This window comes from Colossoma macropomum, unplaced genomic scaffold (genome assembly GCF_904425465.1).
Source record: "Colossoma macropomum unplaced genomic scaffold, Colossoma_macropomum, whole genome shotgun sequence".
NCBI lineage: Eukaryota > Metazoa > Chordata > Actinopteri > Characiformes > Serrasalmidae > Colossoma > Colossoma macropomum.
Window position 1 is genome coordinate 11192587 of NW_023494793.1, and position 17312 is coordinate 11209898.

A 17312-nucleotide genomic window follows, 5' to 3' on the forward strand; every position below is an offset into this window, starting at 1 on the left:
ACAGTAGCAAATATAGTTAAAATGCCATCTTTAATTCCAAGTTCTTTTTGTCAGTCAAAGTACTGATGGCTAAAAAAAATCAGCGTCCATGTACTTAGTTGACATAAATTATGTATATTATAAAATCACAACACAGATTGGCTGAAATGATCTGAATCAGTTGTCAGATTGCTGATCATGTGTTTGGAGCAAAAATTTGCCAATTCCAATCGCGCACACCTAGTCAAAAGTTTTTAATTTTCCCGAACATGGATGCCAAACAGCTTGTAATTTGGTGCACACAGTCATCAACAACAAAAAAATAAAAAAAAACAGAGACAACAGAGACAACTAGCCATCTCTGCTCATACCTATTATGATATCAAAATGCAGCAATAAAATCAATCATTTGTGTTATTGTGTCTTTAACACTAATATACGCAAATGCTGTCTGATTGGCAGACTCTTCACAAATGAAATAAGGCACAAAACATTCAACAAGCAGTCCACACATCATTTGGAAGGCTGCAATGATACATCTGCTTCCTGACAACCATGAATAAATCACAAACCACTTGTTCATCTACAACACTCCTAATCACTACTACAGGAATGGGCAGGCTAAACTGAGGAGACTGAACAGGCATTTAAAAGTATTTACTGTTCACGATTGTGACCTCACAATCATGATGAAGTGTTTTGCAGCTTACTTCCTGTAAATGAACTGCACTGCAGACATCATGACACCATAAATTTGTTAGTAGACACCAATACCAAACAAAAAGAATAATTAACAGTCACACCTTCTCTAAAAAACTTTGTGTCAACATTACTAATTAAAACAAGTATGACCCCATTTCCAAAAAAGTTGAGATGCTGTGCAAAATGTACATGATAGCAAAGTGCAATGATGTGCAAATCATTTAAACCCTATATTTATTTGACAATAGTACAAAGACAACATATCAAATGTTGAAACTGAGAAATTTAATTGTTTTTTTGAAAAATGCATGCCCATTTTGAATTTGATGGCAGCAACACGTTTCAAAAAAGTTGGGACGGGGCAAAAAAGACTGGTAAAGTTGTGTAAAGCTAAAAACACCTGAAGGATAATTGGCAACAGGTCAGTAACATCACTGGGTAGAAAAAGAGCATCCCAGAGAGGCTTTCAGAAGTTAAGATGCAGAGAGGTTGACCAATCTGTGAAAGACTGTGTGGGCAAATAATTCAAGAATAACGTTTCTCAACGTAAAATAGCAAAGAACTTGAGGATTTCATCATCTACAATACATAATATTATTAAAGGATTTAGACAATCCAGAGAAATCTACGCAAAGGACAAGGCCAAAAACCAGTAATGGCTAGCCAAGATCTTTGGGACCTCAGGTGGCACTGCATGACATGATTCTGCAGTAGAAATCATTGCATGGGCTCAGGAACATTTCAGAAAACCTCTGATTGTAAACACAATTCATCACTGCATCCTTAAACACAAACCTTCTCTGGGCCTGAGCTCATCTGAGATGGACTGAGGCGAAGTGGAAAAGTGTTCTGAGGTCTGCCGAATCAAAATTTGAAATTCTTTTTGGAAATCATGGACACTGCATCCTCCAGGCTAAAGACCATCAGGCTTGTTATCAGCACACACTTAGCAATGATGGTATAGGAGCGCATTAGTGCACATGGCATGGGTGACTGGCACATCTGTGAAGGCACTATTTTGTTATACACCGGGATGTAATACCCTGGTTTTGGCAACATATGTTGCCATTCAGATGACGTCTTTTTCAAGGAAGGCTGCTTATTTCAGCAAGACAATGTCAAACCACATTAAAGCAGTAAGGGTGCTAAACTGGCTTGCCTGCAGATCAGACCTGTCACCCACTGAACACATATGGCACTTTATGAAACAAAAATATGACTAAGAAGACCCTGTTAAGCAGGTGAAATCCTATGTCAAGTAGGAATAGGAAAACATTTCACTTTCAAAACTACAGCAATTGGTCTCCTCAGTTTCCAAAAGCTTACAGAGTGTTGTTAATATAAGAGGTGATACAACACAGTGTTAAATTTGCTCCTATGCCAACTTTTTGTAATGTGTTGCTGGCATCGAATTCAAAACGGGACATGTTTTTCAAAAAACAATAAAATTTCTCAGTTTTAACATTTGATATGCTGTCTTTGTACTATTTTCAAATAAATATATAGTTTAAATGCTTTCCACATCATTGCATTTCGTTTTCATTTACATTTTGCAGAGCATCCCAACTTTTTGGGAAATGGGGTTGTATATTAATGGCACGCAGCTTTCAAATACATAAAAAAAGCAAACAGCAAGCCTACACACACACATACACACTCCCCGTGAGCGCAAGCAGTATTAAAAATTTACTGACATTGGGTTCTAAAAAAAAATCTACTCAAAAGGCATAAAATATATTTCATTCACACATGACTGAATGATAAAGATGTTACATTGAGATATATTACTACTTAAAGTACTATTCAGTTGGCATTAGTTTTACATCAGAAGGTGGGGTAATGTAATGTTGGTTTGTTTTATAGTAGGTAAACACAGCCAGAGTCTGACTTAAGAATAAATAGTTTGCAAAAAATGTTCCTAAAACAACTTATTTAAAGTTAAAGGTAGTGTTGATGAAGTTATCTTCATCATGTGTTTTGAAAGCAAAGTATTCTGAAATGTGAGTTATGCCACTTCTTGATTTGTGTTATTTGGCAGTGCTACCACTGCAGAAGGAATGTGGAACCAATTTCGACTCGACACTACCGAGCAGAAAGCAGTTTTCCATGTTATGGGCCCTTTAAGTATGGTTGAAAAGAACAATTTGATTCATAAGTTAGAGTTCAGGTTCGATAAACACTCTGGAGGATGTTGGATGCAGAGCGGTTAGCAGAGTTGGTCAAAAAAAACAAAGGAGAATCAACACCACAAATTGACAGCTATGTCAGCAAGAGACAAAGGCAAAGGCATTACACTGCCATCGGAGTCCACTGCGATGCTGGTGCAGGGCCAGGATCTCGCTGTGAGGCGCAGCAACATCTCACTCAGACGAATAAAAAAAGGGCTGCATATTAAAGGACGCAGATGGCATGTTAGCGCGAGACTTCAACTGAACGACAGCGTGTCCTACTCTGTGATGTTATGCTGTTGTTGTTTTTTTTTGGTAGCTCAACACTAGTGTTACCTCCCTTGAATATCACTTCTGTGTCATTATGTGTCATTGTGGTTTGGTACAGAAGGCATCTCTCACAAAGACTGTGTGGCTACAGCTGGGTGGATTTTTTCCCCCCACCGAACATCACAGAGAGGGCCTCACTCAAGCTTCAATAGCTTTCTGGCACTGCCCTCCTACCTCTGATCCTGTAATTATGGCTTGCCAGAGACATTAACGTAATAAGTCATTGGGGCAGGATACAATAACAGTGCAAGCACACTTCAAGGGGAGTCAAATGAATACAGATTTCAAGCGTAATTGCATGAAAAATAGTTTTTTGCTTTTAGTTAGAAATGTGGATTTAGATCTTTTATCTGATAGCGCTGCTCCACAGTCAGAAGGCCTCAACTTGACTGTTTTTACATCCCTGAGTATATGACAATCAGTTTTTCCAATAACTCATTCAGCTACAAAAGGGAATATGGTTTTGTAAGCCAATAGGCAAGATGTCATTTGTTAAATTGAACCAGTGTATGGGCCTCTGAGCCATCGCTTAAATGTTTCAATACTGCCCCCTTGTGTAGTTGCACAGACCCCATGCTACAGCGAATAAAGCCATTCATTCAAGGCCAATAGCAGGTAACATAATCTGATGACCAGTCCATATTAATATCTGATTTTGAGACTGTGTTTGTGTGAAATGGAGCACTGACATTTTAATGCAACAAAATGAAGCTGAAAATACTGTGTTTTGACAGCAACAAGCTATAGTTCCTGAGTGGAAGCTCCTATTTCGGCCAAAGTCATGACCGCAAATTATAAAATACTGGTTTGAGAGATATCACTGCCCAGCATGCTTTGACCATTTCTAACATCTGTTAGCATTTACTCCAAAATTAAATGTTTCTCAGGTACAGTACTTTTTTGCTTTACACCAAAACTCTAAAAAGCATTTGTCATAAATATGCAAACAAAGGTTTAGCAGATGTCTGACTTACAAGTAAATTCCCTAAAGAAAGTTTTCCCACTTACTATTACAAACACCTGACACAACTAGACACCCTACACTTGATATTACTACGTGTTTCACCCATGCCAACACATATGAAAACAACTGAAGCTTTATCGTATAGAGCAGAGGTAAAATATGAGTTTTGTAGAGTTTCGGTAGCCTGTACGAAGTCATACTGCTGTGAATGTATGGGTGCAAAAGCGATGCAATATTTATTCTGGATCATAAACTACATCTTTAATAGCTCAGTGACCTACTTCTGACCAGACAACTGTTACACCAACTGCCACAGAGAAAATGTCCTTAAACCATCTTAATGTTGATGGCATGTCAGGCCCTTCATTATTCATAGGAAGGCTGTCTGTCCCACTTATTTCAGCACCTCTTAATTGAGCTTGAAATGCCCTTTCTGCACTTCCCCTGTGTCAAAGCCCCACGAAGGGTACGTGCACAATGTCAGACAGTATACAATATTTAATAAGCAGAATACAGACTGAAGGTTCCTTCAGGGTCATATCCAACACCAGAATCACTGCAGGGCTATGCTAATTGTATTTAGAATACCCCCTGCATTGTAATTTCATGTATACTTTTTGTAGGTGGTGGTTCTGATTTAATGACTTAATGCATAATTAGGATGTGATGACTCAACATTATATTTAGCTGAAATCAATCAAATATTTCAACTATGGTTAATGTCCAATACAATATTTACTTCAACAGATACAATGCATACAGAAAAAGGATTAACTGACTAGTTAAGCCGCATAATTACAGACATTCATATTTATATTATGTACCTAGCATGCTGCTATACCATATTGAAAGAACTCCAGCTAATCAAACTGGCATTATTTATTTGTGATTTTGGGAAAAGGCTCAAGTATTCTGTATTGTGTAATGTACATATGTTGTGCAATAAATATGTTAAATGAGTGAAGCTACCAAGCTATATAATATTCATTATTTCCTGCTGGAGATTTACTGGAGAATTTGCATATATTTCTGTTGACCACATTTATGACTGTACAGGTGCTAGTACTTTTAAACTGGATAATATAATCAGCTGCTTCATGCAAAATAAGGCTGTGAGACATGCCACTCTCTTACTCTGTGCCGCAGCACCCCACCAATTAACCTTCCAGTTGTGAAATGTCCTGCAGCACAATATGCTATTTGGGTTAATCTGGTAAAGGTGTCCTTGACTCTTGACAGCATGTCTCTATGGAAACAATAAACCCTATAAAGACACCAGAAAAGCAGCTGGAATTTCAGTTAAAACTTATTTAGGTATTTATTTGGATTTTGTCTGGTGCTAATGGCATCTTTGCTGCTTGGGTGGTCAGCAGAAGACCAGCACAAATAAAGACTGCTAGAGTTACAAAGTATGGATCATTAAAGTTAAGACTCCTGTGCTTACTGAAAATTTTAACTGATCTTTTTTTTCTTTGAAAATTTTAACATTGATCTCCATCAAACCAGAAGGCATACTACAGAATTATAGGTAGGCCTATAGTTTAGGTCCAGTGATGACTAGAATGAAATCAGTTGATCCAACATAACCTTAACCGAGCAATTTTTGACCTACTTCATTCTCTCGTACTCGAGTTGTTGAATAATGCTTTTATATGCGAGTAGGGTTTAGGTTAGTTCACTTCCATTCTATGATAAATTATTCAAGCAAAGAGAAAATAAATATATCATACCACACCATGGGCATCTCTTTGTTTTAAATAGCCAAAAACAGAGCCTTCATGCACCGGAGCTGCAGTGATCGATCAACACCCCTCAGAGGTTAAAAATGTTCTTCCTGGTCCACAAAGTATTTTATATTTTATTTGCAATTGATTACTGCGGTGTTTCCTGCTCCAGTCCTACCTCATCTGGATGGGATAGGTTGAATCTGAAATAGCACGCTTATGCCTTTGAAGGATTTAAAATATGGTCTCCTGCACCCACACAGTGCAAATTATATCTAATAAACAGCCATTTTCGATTCAGCCATATTTGCGTAATTCCATACTGGACAAATTGTGCATTATTTGGGTGTAGAAACAAGAATTTCATTACTTACATAGGACACTATATAGGGTGTAGCAAGCCATTTGAAATTCAGTCATAGTGTTGTGTTTTGCCTGCTATAACACCCCTGCGCCATTTAATTACCTAATTATCAATCTATTCTTGTGCTGAATCAGGTGTGTTACAGCAGGGATAACACAATGCAGTGCAATGGCAAACTCCAGTATTTGAACTGGAAAACTACATTGTTTTTTCCATCCACAATAATGCATACAGAAAAAGAACTTGGGAATAGTTTCACTGGCTTCAGGGTTGAGAACCTGGCATAAATAATAATGACTTGGCTCTGGAAGCTGGAGCTCAGAATTGCATCATTTTATTTAAGCTAAAGTGGGAAAAAACCTAGACTCCTCAATGAAAGTGAGTATTGTTAGCAACAAGCTATCCAGCTAACATTAGCGATAGGATATGTTGCCTTCTCAAAACACTTAATACAGTAATGGTGATAGAAACCAGGGGTTGTAATGTTCACAATGCGAAAATAGTCATTTTATTTACTTTCCAAAATGACCAGTGAAGCCACATATGCCCTCTAATGTTTTACATGCAGTGTTAATAAAGGTTTTATAATGCTGAATACTAAATATTAAAATGTATTCGTTTTCATTCTTACAACTAACAAATTACCTCCAGAAACATAAGGAATGGGAGAATATTTACAAATCTCCATCCAAACTAGAGGAACTATTAATGTCACTTACAGAGGGAGAGACAAAAAAGGGATTATGTCAAAAATTTACAAAGCATTACAACATAAATGTAAGGATGACAATATGGAGGTCAAAGGAAAAAAGGGAGTTGGAAGAAAACATTATAATAACAATGCCACAACTCTTGTAACCTTTTTCCTACTGTTTTTACTTCCTTTATGAAGGATTGAGGTGCTACAATGTTTAGAATGGACATGAAAAGAATTTAGATTAAAAGAACTGCAATCTTGTCCAAGCTATGAGTTCTATGTATTATGTACTCTGTGTGTGTAATAAAAAATCTGTTTAAAAAAATTGAATTGGTTTTCTTTGGAGACTATTTTGCTTTACAACAACCTGCCTGTACCACTCCACCAACAATGGTGTTTTAAAAACATGTTTGAGGTCAAAATCTTATCTCAGAACTACTGTATGACAATGTCTCAGGCATCAGACTGCATATCTTTAACCGTTTCGTATAATAACGATCTGATGTATATAACACTTCAGACGTTTTTATTACTATTGAAGGTGTTAGCAGCCACGTTGATTTGCAGTCATACGCTGAGCACACCATCTATCACGCTATTTGCGCAGAAATTCCCACTTGAAGGGCACTTTCTATCATTTTTTATACTCCTCGGAGGGAAATTCTGAGTTGCTAGCTCCATCTCAAAACGCTAACACGCTCACTGTGTTAGTACGCAGACTTAGCTATTACTTAGTTACATGATAGAAAAAAGGTTATGACTTACCACATGTATTATTAGAGTTTAAGTTACTTGATATTTTACAACTCTGCTTTACATGCCTAAAATAAGAAACATATTACTACTGTCAGTGCTTATGCTTCTTATTGTTTAGCCTAGCTATGCTAGGAAAGCTGGCTAGCATTGAGATGGTCTGGCTGGAGAAATTCATTCGGACTCGGCGAACGTTAACGTCACGACAAATTAACATAAGCTGAAGAAGGTTAGGAAATCACTCAAATAGGGCATGTCTATTAATCTATACTTCTATTAATGTATATAAACAATGTGTCTAAAAATAACAACAAGAAGACCTAAACTGTTTCCTCACCTGTAGCAGCTCAAATATAGGCTGGATCTCCAGAAGGTCCATTCAATTTTGACTGGTGAATGGCCGTTGAATCGGGCACGCGCTGAGCCGTTGAGATTTCCGTTGGATTTTGAATTGTGTCGTTGTGCGCGCGGTACAGATGGAGAGACCACTGATACCACTTTCTTAATTGATCTCTTACCAAGTAGGATAGAAAGAGTACAGCTATATTATCTGTTTCTTGCACTAGAGCACAAAAACTGTAGATGGAAGTTCAAATTTCTCATCAAAAAATTCTGCCTGTGTTCATTTTGGCGGTCTTCTAGTAAATTCACAGTCGAAAATATGCGTCCGCAGTTTATATGTTCCACAGTACGTGTGTAAAAACAGTGTGCATGTGTTGTCCTCATTGCAGGGCAGTATTTTGTCCTACTATTAATTGGCCTATAGAAGAATAACAGAAGTGAAATCTATTTATGAAATTTTATATTCTGCTGCAATGTAGTGGCAATATATTCCAAAACGAAAGAACCATCATTTTCTAATGAGATACTGAGTCCTCAAGCTTCATTTAATGAATTTTATGTTACTGAATGTTTTGTATTTGCCTAAAACTATTAAATGAACGTGGGAGTTAATTTATTAGGAACTTCCAAAACATCTGGCTTCGAAATTTACCATAAGTACAATTACTGTATAATACTGTGTTACAACTGTTTCCGCACTAACCACCTTCACATAAACTCACATATTTGAGCAGACATGTTACAGCAGTGTATGTATTATTTCACAGTTAAGAGGCACTCTATCTAAACTGAGAGCAGGGTATGAAAGTGAAAAGTGAAAGCATAGTCTTTTGTAGGTATCTTTGTTGCAGAGATGTATATAGTTGAATCTTCTCATGTTCAAAGAGGATAATATCATGCATATGCATTCAGAATATGGCACTTGAAGCTTGAGGCGCAAATGTGTTACTACAGTCATGATGTTACAACTATTAGCCTTGTTATATCCCAGACTAATAGTCATATACCAATACTGATACAGATACTGATACAGATACAAAAAATCCTGTGCACAAAAAAGTGGAATACTTCGTACTTTAAATAGTAAAAATAGTAAATATGTTTGTCTCAAAGTGAAGGCTGCAGCCAAGGCAGGAGAGATTTTGTTAGCACTGGTATATAAAGGCTAATCTTCAGTGCTCTGGCATGCATATTTGAGATGGTCTGAGCAGGCAGTTAGACACACGTCATGGCATACTGATGTAAGCAATGAGCAATGAGGTTTAAATCCAATATTCAAAGACATTCATTTAAATTTACATTTTATTATAAACTAGTGCTGCAGCAACTCGCCACTTGCAGCTGTTTTTTTTTCCAAATGGTATTTACGCTACGTAACAGCCAAGAAATGCAAGCTTCCTTGCTGCATCATTGGCTTTGAGACACGTCTATGTGCTCACCTTAACCGTTAGGATGAAGCCCTACAAGCTCTGCTGAGGAAAAACATTTGAAACACATCTTAGTATGATGGACAAACCTACTTGTCTGGCCTTTAGCTCTAACAATCACAGTGGCAATGTGGAACGGAGCCAATATTGGACACTCTGAAATCCAGAATGGCCCTTATCAGGCGTGCTAGCTGGGCATATCTAGCTGATTAGAGTGGACAACAACGCCAAAACCAGAGGCTTTCAGGTAGCCTATCAGTGTAACGATGACGGATGGCTGATTGGAGAAGACAGGCCCTTTCCCCTACAAGGTGATGGTGGCATTTTAGACATTCCTACTTTTCAAACTGCTCATTCAAAAGGATTTCAGAAAGTGTTGAGGATAAAATCAGGTATTGCCAAAAAGTGGTCACCAGCATGAATGCCTATGTGCCTCAGTAGCCTACAACAGTCTAAACTCTCAAGGCTGGCTTGCAAGGCATTTCAAGCAATGCAACCAATTGGCCTTTAAAGAACCTGCTATAAAACAAAATTAATATAGAGGAAACAAGATAAAGTGTTCATCTTGAGATCCTAAATTTTTTTAGCTTCATAGAAACTTTTACAATTATAAACAACAATACTTCTCTAGGATTATTTCTGACAATACAAATAACCGTAGGATTCTTTTTCAACCATTGATAGTCTCTTACATTTCTCACCAATGACAAATATGGGTTTAAGGATAATCTGCAAAATGTGAAGAACAAGGCACATTTTGCAAATTATCTTTCAAAATCTGAAGACTTTGCCTTGTTTCTCAATAAGTTAAAGTCAAAATTAGCTACATGTCCCCTTCATCCAGTCCCAACATCCATTTTTAAGTGTGTCTTTGATAGCCTCTGCTCTGGATATAATAAATGTATTACTAGAAACTGCTTTCCAGATCTACCAGATCAAATTCCAGAGAGTAATTTGGACCACTCGATCAAGAACAGTTTTAGACCAGTCTCCAGTGGAAGAAACACCTGTGGATTTTTCAGATTTGAAGCAAGAGTAGAGCATGATTTTATGCTCTCTCTCAAAGATAAAAGCTATAAGTTCTGTTGATGTGATGCTGACCGTTTTGTTGTCTACCAGGTCTTGCACAGTTGTTAGGAGTCCGATTTAGTTGAACTTTTAATAATATTTTTAATTTTGCTTTTGGAATCTTCTGTTTTTGCTTATTTTCTTTTGATTTCCCTTCCTAACACAAGTGGATCATTAGAATAAATGCAGATAAACATGAAAAGTAACAGAAATTTCTTGTTTTCAGAAAAGTAGTTGATATGTTGTGAGCGAGTTTGAAGACCAGAGTTTGGTTCAAGATGTCTCCTGGATGCCACTAGCCATTGCATGGTTTGGGCAAAATCAGCAGCGCACCTGATTTAACTTCATTACTGATGGAGAGATTTGGAAATGGTTAAACAAATACACTGACAAATGCAAAATCACTACTTGTACTACTACAATTTATTGATGAATTTCATTTTCTCAGTTTTAGGCAACTGAAAAAATGAGATTTAAAAATTAGTGTTTACTTGGTCAGAAAATACACTAATACACTACACTGATATTAATACACTAATAACAAATACACTAATATTATAATACTGTATATTCCTGATGCTCAAAAAATTAATAGCTTATACTTAAGGCTGTTCTGGCCTAAATGTAAATAAAGTAAGGGTGATCTCTAACTTTTACACTCAGGGATGTATATATACATGTATGTGAGTCAGACACACATATATATGTATTTTAGTGATTTCTTTTTAGCTTTAAACTCAACATGTGGTGTAATGACCCAAAAAATAGAAGTTTCATTAAAAGACTGACATTCATCTAAAAAAATCCTTAACTAGTTTGGCAGAATTGTGTATTACTGTTCTTTAAAAATGATAAATGTGGTGAAGTAGTTTTGTTTTTAATCATAATGAAATCTGTCTGCAAAGTCGTTTTTTAAGTCAGCATGGTGTAATCAATATGCAGAAAGCTTCAACCCTGGTCCTGGAGATCTACCTTCCTGCAGAGTCTAGTTCCAACCACAATCTGCCACACCTGCTCCAGCTAATTAACTTTCTCAGAAGTCCTTGACTGGCTGCATCAGATGCATTAGTGTAAGGTAGCATTTCTGATGCAAGTTGGAACTAAATTCTGCAGGAAACTAGATCTCCAGGAGGAGGGTTGGTGACCACTGGTTTAATGCAACAAGAAAACAATAAATAGTACATTATATCACAGAATAGACCCCTGAATATGCTCATAGTTATGTGTGAAGTTCAGTGAGTATTTTAGAAATATCTGAAAATTTTACCATTTTATGACATAGCAACACTTACACAGGTCCTTCAGGAAAAGTTTCAAAATCCATTATATATGAAAAAACTATTACATTTCGAAAAAAGTGATATGATGATAATGCCTGTCATATTTGATTTGAAATGGAAATCTTGGGTGGTACACAGTTAGACCATTAATTCCAAAGCCCATTGCAGAACCACATAAATGAGGCACATCTTTTAATCTCTTATAATTTTATGATTTGACTCCTTCAAATCATACTGTTCTTACATGTTTAATATTATTTTATTTTTTTTTATCAAAATAGCTGCCATCAGAAATATAATATCTATTTCAGTTCTAACACTATGACATTATTATTATTCTGTATTCTGGGAGGTGATTTTTCATTGTAATAGATGAAATTTGTTTGAATGCTATTCTCAAGTGGGTTTAAGTCTGATAGTTAGGAAACTTTTATTTTTCATTTATAACTGTGCATAGCACAACTTCACAACTTCCCAATCCTGCTGTCTCATGACAATAAATAAGAGATTTGTCTGTCATATGACTTTGCTAAAAAGGAGGCTGAACAACTGCTATTCTTGTTTCTGCACTCATCTCAGCTCTCATTTGTGCAGAAAGAAGAAAGAAGGCAATGTTCTGATCATTTTCAGACTTAACATTAAAGTATTCTTGTGGTGGAGTCCCTTGGTGGAAAGTCTGACAAAAACGTGACCTATATTTTGTATATTTATGTATTATACACCAATCAGGCATAACATTATGACCACCTCCTTGTTTCTACGCTCGCTGTCCATTTTATCAGCTCCACTTACTATATAGGTGCACTTTGTAGTTCTACAATTACAGACTGTAGTCCATCCGTTGCTCTGCATACTTTGTTAGCCCCCTTTTACCCTGTTCTTTAGTGGTCAGGACCCCCATGGACCCTCACAGAGCAGGTGCTATTTGGGTGGTGGATCATTCTCAGCCCTGCAGTGACACTGACATGGTGGTGGTGTGTTAGTGTGTGTTGCGCTGGTCTGAGTGGATCAGACACAGCAGTGCTGCTGGAGCTTTTAAACCCTCTGTCCACTCACTGTCCACTCTATTAGACACTCCTACCTTGTCAGTCCACCTTGTGGATGTAAAGCCAGAGACGATAGCTCATCTGCTGCTGCACAGTTTGTGTTGGCCATCCTCTAGTCCTTCATCAGTGGTCACAGTACACTGCCCACAGGACGCTGTTGGCTGGATATTTTTGGTTGGTGGACTATTCTCAGTCCTGCAGTGACACTGAGTGTGAACACTTCTTATTGCATGTTGTTGGACAGCCTGAAATGAAAACTGTTTGCTAACAAAAACATACTTTTGGCTTATGGCTGCTAACAGCTTTTACTAAAAAGAAGACACGTCATTTCATTACAGGGCATTGATTTTGAAAATTCAAATTTTATTTCAGAAAACAATAAAGGACCCCATCAAATTTAAATTTGTCTTTCTTATGGAATGTCCAGGACCCCCTCAGTCCCTCCCTCTATTCAAACCCTGGCCTCCTCTTTTTTTGCTGGGTCACCACGATTGTTGTTGTTCTGTTTGTTCTAACCTCGTCCCTCTAGATGTTCCTCTTGGGCTCTCATTGGCTATTGCTCACCCCTGTTCTTGCTGTTTCAGAATTTTTTATGCCAATAATTTCAAACACTGTCTGAAAATATCACACAGTCTGTGACAACTCACAGAACCTCTCACAAACAAGCTGGTGTTACACATTACACACACACCTTGCAGTTTATCAGAGATAACTTCCCACCCTCCCAATTTTGTTGTCAGCACAGCATGAAATACTGGGACCCATATATGTCATCAAAACATAGTTTTCTTTCCATTAATGCTGTGTTATTAAGCATCTGGACATTTAAGTAACACATAATATAACATTAAATTCAGACTACTGAATTTTATTCTTGGCTTGTAACATGAATTCATTCATCACTGAACAAGTATAGAGTGTTAACAATGTAACTCTCAATACAGCAACTAAGCTCTTGCAAAAAGAACAGTAGATGTGACAAGGTTGGATGGTATGGCATTGTTTGATGACCTGTATTTTTAAAGTAAATGGTTTAGTAAAATGTGAATAAAAAATAGTTTGTTTTTTTAATGTAAAATGTTGTCCAAAATAAAATAGAAAGCAAAATAACCAATAATGCAACAACAAAAAAAGTGGAATGGATAATATATGTTTTTTTGTTGGAGGGGCTCATTTAAGAGTAATGTCAAGTGGGGTAACTGGTTTTAGCCAATTGGTGTAATGAAACTATAACCAAAAGTTTTGCACAAAAATAAATGATTTTAAAAACTAATAATAATAATAATAATAATAATTCATCAGTGAAAAGTGTGTTTAACTAGTCACAGAGACTTAAGGTACCGTTATAATAATAATTCACATTAGAAGATTGTTTAAGTAAATGTTAATCTAACTGACATATTATTTATAAATCAGGCTGAACAGTTGGCAACTACTGAGGGGTACGTACTGTACGGTGCGGTATTTGGGCTGCTTATATGCTAGTAACCTCTTAGCCCGGAGCTCAAAACCTCACACTGGACTCATTAAACAGAGTTATTCACAATCAACTTCCATTGCCTTCTTGTTCGTAGCGTAGTTAACAGCCGAGAACTCCAACGACCACAATGCACTGCGCTGGAAACACCTCGCCAAACGACTTGTCCACATCAGAGCGCAGTGAGCTGTTCCTGCTGCACACAAATGCCAACGAGCGATGAGTGCAGCACTTAACTCCCGTAATGGGGGGGATACACATTACTATTACACACAACCTGCTATTCTGCGAACTCGTGAGGTAAGACCTCTGTGTTACACCTGGACTTCTGCGGCCTTGTGCACAGTTTCTGTCATGGAATCTGTGAGGTGCTCGCTAAAGTTAGCCAACAGAAAAACAGCAAAGGCAGGTTTCTGTGAGAATATTTTCAGCGTAGTTAGCCAGCTACCAATGATAAGATTTAGGCAAGTATCAGTTAGCTTTCCAGGAGTGAGCTTGCTAGCTAGCTAGTATGACAACATCTGCATAAACAGGTGACACAGAGAGAAGCATCATCGGTAAATAAGGTTACAGTGAGGATATTAGGTTGTTAGCACCTTTTTGAAGCAACACCGTAGTTGGAGCTCTACTGTTATTATTGGTATTGACATACATAGCTAGCTGCTGTTTTGGTCAGATGAGTGTCACACCCGTGGATGAACCTGCAGGGCTGCTTTGCCTTACCAGAGCTGATGAGCTGGTCAGTGAGCTAATGGCTAGCTAATGGCTGACGTTCTTTAGTTCAGCTAATCTAGCTAAGTAGAGCAACCTGCCGAGTCTGAATGAAGTGTAGAGCTTGTAGCGCTGACAGCTAGCTAAGCTAAGCTAGCTTTCCTGACCAGCAGCTCACTAGCTAGCTGGCTAGCTGCTGTTGGCTAGTCGTTTGGACAAAGTAATAATTTAACTACACAGCGTTGCTTAAGGTTAGGTAGGTTAGCTAGCTAGTTTATACGAGTATTTAGGTAATGTTCGCTGTGATTGACCAGTACCACAGATTAGTATTTAGTCTCTTATCAAATTTATTGCTTTAGCCTGTGTGCTATTCCAGTTAGCAACGCCAGCAGCTCGCCGTCACGTCATCACGTGATGTAACACACGGTACTTTTCTGGATAGTTTCTGTGAAGATCAGCTTCCCAACTCCAGTCCAGGAGTCCACCTAAACTGCACCCTTTAGTGTTTTACCTGCATTTTAAAACATTTAGCTATAGAAGGACCTGATCATTAACGTATGGTGTGACTCAGGTGCTGGGAAAACTCAACTCTGCAGTGCGTGTGGGCTACAGTGCTGGAGTTGGGACCCACTGACCTAGACAGTTATGTCCATAACTTATTATACAGTTTAAAGAGAGGTGATGTAGTCTCTGTAAGCTAGCTTGGTAACTCAGTTCGATCTGTAATTGTGAATCTGTTAACATTAGTTTGGACTTGTGATCAGTGTGGGCACCTCTCACAATATTGTGTCAGGGTAGAGATTTTTTTTTAAAAAAAGGATCTTTTTAGTCCCAATCAAGGTTGTTTGCCCATATTCTTATTATGAGGAAAGATAGATTTAACAAAGAAAGGTGGATATAACAAGGTCATGAATTGTCATATATGTGCCAGCTTTTGTGTTTTCTTGATCTTTTCATTTCATCTTTTAGGTGGATATCAAGGACACAGTTGTGGAAGACCATGACATTGCTTGGGTTTCTCTGTAATATCCATCAGTCTTTGGATGTGATTTGAAATTTAGGCGTACTGAGGACAATGAGTCTACACCAAGTGCTCACTGGGGCTGTCAACCCCGGGGACAATTGTTTCTCTGTGGGGAGCATAAACAACGTACCTTTCACGGTAAGGAAGCCTTGTGGCTTGTAGAATACACTAAATGTGCCTGTGATTCCAGAGTAATTGCATATGGCACCATTCCCACGAGTCGTTGCTCTGAGGATTTCATTCTGCTGCATGGACAGAAATCAATATCCGTCTATTTTCTGTGTCTCCGTCCTCCAGGCTGTTGCCTAGGTGACTTTCTACCCGTTCATGACATGCTTTGCACAGTCATCCTTTCAAGTGCATTTCATTCTAGGCCTAATACATTACTCAAAAGCAAGCCTTATCTGTAACATGCATTTTCATTTAGGTAATGGTGGGTGTCTTCAGAGTTGCCCTGTTGTGAAAGTTAAAACTTTCCACTCTGCTGAAGAGCTTTTTGCTAATAACCTTTTTTGTTTCTGTGATGAATATTTATGACTGCGAGGGCAGTTGTGTTTTGCCAGACTTTGCACTTGTGTGTATCAAATAAACATTCATGTCTTCTTTGCTCCTGGGACAGGCCTATGCATCTGGCTGTGACATTGTAATCTTGGGGAGTGACTTTGAGAGGCTTCAGATCATTCCAGGTGCCAAACATGGGAACATCCAAGTGGGATGTGTGGACTGCTCTCAGCAAGGGGGGCAGGTAAAATTGTTGTTTAATTCCTTGTTGCGTAACAGGTGGGTGTTGCTTGTCACGTTTCTTTTAACCAGTGCATTAAAAGGCACAGGTGTGGTCAGAGGTGCTTTTTAAAGTGACATTTCTTAAAAAGAAAAAATGCAGTGTTACCTCAATAGTTCCATGACTAGGGCTTTGCCTCTTGTATGGTCATTCAGCAGATGGTCAGTCGGTCTTATTTTAGGCACGTTGGGAACAAACTTACTGAAATGGAGCTTTTGTTTGTAAGAAAACCATATCTACAGCTAGGGCTGGGTGATAAAACGATAACGATAATTATCGCGATATAACTTTCCTTGATAGAACAATAAGAAATGTTTGATAAATGTTCGATATAATACACTGTTCTCACACTTCCACGTTCTAGCGAAAGCCCTGGTGGCATTTTCTGCTGCAAGGAAACGATACTACCCTGCTGTCGCCAGGAGAGGGTGCACTTCCGAGCTTTTTGACATGATTTGGGAGGGAGGGGGCGACA

General features: G+C 37.9%; 1 protein-coding gene across 2 annotated transcripts in view; it reads left to right on the forward strand.

The window, feature by feature from the left end:
- The first annotated feature begins 14470 nt into the window (after positions 1–14470).
- Positions 14471–17312, forward strand: part of dmxl1 (Dmx-like 1) — a 44099-nt gene continuing 41257 nt past the window's right edge. For both annotated transcript variants that reach the window (XM_036578469.1, XM_036578470.1), the window contains exons 1-3: positions 14471–14621; positions 16002–16194; positions 16676–16801. In XM_036578469.1, the coding sequence (XP_036434362.1) occupies positions 16108–16194; positions 16676–16801 (213 nt within the window). In that variant the 5' untranslated portion in view covers positions 14471–14621; positions 16002–16107. The remainder of the gene's footprint in view (positions 14622–16001; positions 16195–16675; positions 16802–17312) is intronic.